The following is a 5,744-nucleotide window of genomic DNA, read 5'->3' as shown; positions in this document are numbered from 1 at the left end:
TAACAAGAAATTTGTGGAGTGGTTGAAAAACGAGTTTTAATGACTCCAACCTAAGTGTATGTAAACTTAACACTTCAACTGTATATGGAAAAACACACATTTTAAAATGTAGACCAGTCGGGGACAGCCCTAATTCAATACATCAAAACCCATTATCAAAATGAAATAGACATTTGAAAATACTGTCTGCGTTCCGAATTCTCTGTAACCCTTTTTGATAACTAAAGATCTGATTGTTTCTGAACGTGCAAGATTCTCTTGAAATACCAACATCCAAATCATATAATGAACATCTATGGGTGTATACAATCAATCAAAACGCATAATCAAAATAAATTATAATATTATGATTTTCGATGTGATCATGTCTTGAGAAGAAAAGAACAACAAAAGTAGGCCTATTTTTGAGTAAACTTTCATACATACAATTTTGATTTCATATAGCATAAACAAAAAGCACAAATTCTCAGTCAAAAACACAAGTCAGAACACAGCGCCTCTCTATTCTCTCATGTGATTTCAGGTCCTCTGACTGGGAAAATGTATTTCCACACTGAGAACATTGGAAAGGCTTCTATCCTGTGTGTGTTCCTGCATGCCTTTTCAGGCTTGCTTTCTGGGTAAAACTCTTTCCACATTGGGAGCATTGGAAAGGCCTCTCTACTAAGTGTGTTCTCTCATGTGTTTTCAAGTTCCCTAACTGGGTAAATGTCTTTCCACACTGGGAACATTGGAATGGTTGTTCTCCTGTGTGTATTCTCTTATGCTCTTTCAGATGTGATGACTGAATAAATCTCTTTCCACACTGGGAACATTGGAAAGGTCTCTCTACTAAGTGTGTTCTCTCATGAGATTTCAGGTCCCATGATGAGAAAAATGTATTTTCACACTGGGAGCATTGATAAGGCTTCTCCCCTGTGTGTGTTCTTTCATGCACTTTTAGATACCCTGAGTACCTAAAACCCTTTCCACACTGGGAGCAGTTGAAAGGCTTCTCTCCTGTGTGTGTTCTTTCATGCACTTTTACATGCCCTGAGTGTCTAAAACCCTTTCCACACTGAGAGCATTGGAAAGGCTTCTCTCCTGTGTGTATTCTCTCATGCTCTTTCAGATGCGATAACTGGATAAATCTCTTTCCACACTGGGAGCATTGGAAATGCCTCTCTGCAGAGTGTGTTCCCTCATGTGAGTTCAGGTCCCCTAATGATAAATATTTATTTTCACACCAGGAGCATTGATATGGCTTCTCTCCAGTGTGTGTTCTTTCATTCACTTTTAGATTCCCTGACTGTCCAAATCCATTTCCATACTGGGAGCATTGGTGTGTTCTTGCTGGTTTGGACGTCGTTGGGGCTGCTTCCCCTAAAGGACTCTTCCCGCTGTCAGCGTGAGAGTCTGGTCTCTCTTCTGTCAAAGATTAACAGAGTATTTGGTTAAACAGAGAGACCTGAATGAAACCTCCACAAGATAAAACTGTCTATGAGGTTTAATCTAGACTAGATCCCTCAATTAAAGATCAGAGTGTGTCATCACAGAGTGGCTGTAGTGCTTTGTAGGCTAATAAAAACACCATTAAACGTAGTGTTGTTATGCATTTATTAGACCTAATGGATAAATAGACTAGTCAGTATAGGATACATTTATTAGACCTAATGGATAAATAGACTAGTCAGTATAGGATACATTTATTAGACCTAATGGATAAATAGACTAGTCAGTATAGGATACATTTATTAGACCTAATGGATAAATAGACTAGTCAGTATAGGATACATTTATTAGACCTAATGGATAAATAGACTAGTCAGTATAGGATACATTTATTAGACCTAATGGATAAATAGACTAGTCAGTATAGGATACATTTATTAGACCTAATGGATAAATAGACTAGTCAGTATAGGATACATTTATTAGACCTAATGGATAAATAGACTAGTCAGTATAGGATACATTTATTAGACCTAATGGATAAATAGACTAGTCAGTATAGGATACATTTATTAGACCTAATGGATAAATAGACTAGTCAGTATAGGATACATGTATTAGACCTAATGGATAAATAGACTAGTCAGTATAGGATACATGTATTAGACCTAATGGATAAATAGACTAGTCAGTATAGGATACATTTATTAGACCTAATGGATAAATAGACTAGTCAGTATAGGATACACATATTAGACCTAATGGATAAATAGACTAGTCAGTATAGGATACATTTATTAGACCTAATGGATAAATAGACTAGTCAGTATAGGATACATTTATTAGACCTAATGGATAAATAGACTAGTCAGTATAGGATACATTTATTAGACCTAACGGATAAATAGACTAGTCAGTATAGGATACATTTATTAGACCTAATGGATAAATAGACTAGTCAGTATAGGATACATTTATTAGACCTAATGGATAAATAGACTAGTCAGTATAGGATATATTTATTAGACCTAATGGATAAATAGACTGGTCAGTATAGGATACATTTATTAGACCTAATGGATAAATAGACTAGTCAGTATAGGATACATTTATTAGACCTAATGGATAAATAGACTAGTCAGTATAGGATACATGTATTAGACCTAATGGATAAATAGACTAGTCAGTATAGGATACATTTATTAGACCTAATGGATAAATAGACTAGTCAGTATAGGATACATTTATTAGACCTAATGGATAAATAGACTAGTCAGTATAGGATACATTTATTAGACCTAATGGATAAATAGACTAGTCAGTATAGGATACATTTATTAGATCTAATGGATAAATAGACTAGTCAGTATAGGATACATTTATTAGACCTAATGGATAAATAGACTAGTCAGTATAGGATACATTTATTAGACCTAATGGATAAATAGACTAGTCAGTATAGGATACATTTATTAGACCTAATGGATAAATAGACTAGTCAGTATAGGATACATTTATTAGACCTAATGGATAAATAGACTAGTCAGTATAGGATACATTTATTAGACCTAATGGATAAATAGACTAGTCAGTATAGGATACATGTATTAGACCTAATGGATAAATAGACTAGTATAGGATACATGTATTAGACCTAATGGATAAATAGACTAGTCAGTATAGGATACATTTATTAGACCTAATGGATAAATAGACTAGTCAGTATAGGATACATTTATTAGACCTAATGGATAAATAAACTAGTCAGTATAGGATACATTTATTAGATCTAATGGATCAATAGACTAGTCAGTATAGGATACATTTATTAGACCTAATGAATAAATAGACTAGTCAGTATAGGATACATGTATTAGACCTAATGGATAAATAGACTAGTCAGTATAGGATACATGTATTAGACCTAATGGATAAATAGACTAGTCAGTATAGGATACATGTATTAGACCTAATGGATAAATAGACTAGTCAGTATAGGATACATGTATTAGACCTAATGGATAAATAGACTAGTCAGTATAGGATACATTTATTAGACCTAATGGATAAATAGACTAGTCAGTATAGGATACATGTATTAGACCTAATGGATAAATAGACTAGTCAGTATAGGATACATGTATTAGACCTAATGGATAAATAGACTAGTATAGGATACATGTATTAGACCTAATGGATAAATAGACTAGTCAGTATAGGATACATTTATTAGACCTAATAGATAAATAGACTAGTCAGTATAGGATACATTTATTAGACCTAATGGATAAATAGACTAGTCAGTATAGGATACATTTATTAGACCTAATGGATAAATAGACTAGTCAGTATGGGATACATGTATTAGACCTAATGGATAAATAGACTAGTATAGGATACATGTATTAGACCTAATGGATAAATAGACTAGTCAGTATAGGATACATTTATTAGACCTAATGGATAAATAGACTAGTCAGTATAGGATACATTTATTAGACCTAATGGATAAATAGACTAGTCAGTATAGGATACATTTATTAGACCTAATGGATAAATAGACTAGTCAGTATAGGATACATTTATTAGACCTAATGGATAAATAGACTAGTCAGTATAGGATACATGTATTAGACCTAATGGATAAATAGACTAGTCAGTATAGGATACATGTATTAGACCTAATGGATAAATAGACTAGTCAGTATAGGATACATTTATTAGACCTAATGGATAAATAGACTAGTCAGTATAGGATACATTTATTAGACCTAATGGATAAATAGACTAGTCAGTATAGGATACATTTATTAGACCTAATGGATAAATAGACTAGTCAGTATAGGATACATTTATTAGACCTAATGGATAAATAGACTAGTCAGTATAGGATACATTTATTAGACCTAATGGATAAATAGACTAGTCAGTATAGGATACACTTTAAGTATACATTATTGTTATTTGGTAGGCTACTAGAACTAAAGGGGCAATGTGCAGTTCAAACAACAACAAAGCGGCACCCTGCCACTCTTTGGTATAAAGCTGAGGGACGTAGTTGGAGAAATGAATCCCCTCAAATTCATAGACAGAGTTATGGATGTAAGGACCGACCTGCATGAGATCAAAATGATAGTTTTAACCCTGTTTTGAGTCTGTTTACAATTACGCCTAAATTGTTTAAAAAACAATGGAGTAAATCAAGCTAATATTTGGGGTTTTGATGGGGATCAATGATGTATATAAACCCTGGATTGCAGATGCTATGAATTGGCCATTAACAGGCTTTGAAGCCACCGGTCGGCCATTTTGTCTCTCCCCAGTAGGAGCAGTCCTCCAAAGGTATGAATGGAATTCAACAGTATTTCAATTAAAATGTTTCAAGGACAGAATGACGTGTATTTAAAGTATGTTATTGCTGTAGTGGGGACAGTAACATTAGTCATCTCTAAAAAATTATACTTTAAGGAAAATGTTTTTATAGATTTTTTACATTTTTATGTTTAGCCCACATAATATATTTTTAAAAGTATGCATGAATGTGTATGTAACAGAATACATTTGGCAAAAACAAAATGTAGACATGAATAAATGCATTTCTATAGCTTCCAAAATATTTTTTACAACGGTGGGGGAGTGCCAAGACGGAGGTACGGTAGCTACAACACAGCGCCCCCTATCGGTCATGTTGGGTATGTATATAAATCATTGGGTATGACAGTTGAACTAAGCTCATTGGGCATTTATAAGTTAGGCTATATTCTCCAAGATTTAATGGCTAGGCCTCTATACCACTAATTGTAAAGTCACAAAAATGCATGGAGCAATCGCAGATTCCTTCAGTACAGAACAACATAATCAAGTATAGAATATCAGTAGAATGCCCCTTAAAAACCACACATTATTTCAACAACAGCAGAGTTTGTGCCCCGGTTTTTAAGAGAGTACTCACTGGTGTTAATCAGATCTTCGGTCTCCTCCTCCTCCTCTTTCACTCCCATAACGTCTTCTTCCTCCTTCACGCTAAAAGGTTCTTCCTCTTTTTTCACTGTAACATCCTCCTCTTCCTCCTTTTTCATTCTGAAAGTTTCTACCTCCTCCTCTTCCACTGTGACAGCCTCTATCCCCTCTTCCTCTTTCACCCCAAACGGATCTTTCTCTTCTTTCACTGTAACATCCTCCTCTTCTTCTTTCAGTGTGATAGCATCCTCTTCCTCCTTTATCATTCTGAAAGCTTCTTCCTCTCCTTTCACTGTAACATCCTCCTCTTCTTCTTTCACAACAATGTTGAGCCCCAGAGCTTCTTTCGCCAT

The 5,744-nt window shown here is 34.4% G+C and overlaps 1 protein-coding gene across 1 annotated transcript; it reads right to left on the bottom strand.

Moving 5' to 3' along the window:
• Window positions 1-473: 473 nt before the first annotated feature.
• LOC121534262 (gastrula zinc finger protein XlCGF17.1-like) lies at window positions 474-5,536 on the bottom strand. Its single transcript, XM_045218476.1, has 2 exons — window positions 5,384-5,536; window positions 474-1,407 (listed from the first exon to the last, which is right to left on the bottom strand). Exons 1-2 carry the CDS (start codon window positions 5,508-5,510, stop codon window positions 575-577), a joined length of 960 nt encoding a protein of 319 aa, XP_045074411.1. The 5' UTR covers window positions 5,511-5,536; the 3' UTR covers window positions 474-574.
• Between the last annotated feature and the right edge of the window lie 208 nt (window positions 5,537-5,744).

This window comes from Coregonus clupeaformis, unplaced genomic scaffold, assembly GCF_020615455.1.
Source record: "Coregonus clupeaformis isolate EN_2021a unplaced genomic scaffold, ASM2061545v1 scaf1601, whole genome shotgun sequence".
Taxonomy (NCBI): domain Eukaryota; kingdom Metazoa; phylum Chordata; class Actinopteri; order Salmoniformes; family Salmonidae; genus Coregonus; species Coregonus clupeaformis.
The sequence above is the reverse complement of the archived record's forward strand: the minus strand, read 5'-3'. Positions and strand labels throughout refer to the sequence as shown.

Excerpts from the sequence above, each read along its gene's own strand:
- LOC121534262 (XM_045218476.1), bottom strand. The coding sequence starts at position 5,510 with ATGAAAAAGGAGGAAGAGGAGGATGTTACAGTGAAAAAAGAGGAAGAA. Across the intron at positions 1,408-5,383 it reads CGAAGATCTGATTAACACCA|AAGAGAGACCAGACTCTCAC; the intron begins GTGAGTACTCTC and ends AATCTTTGACAG.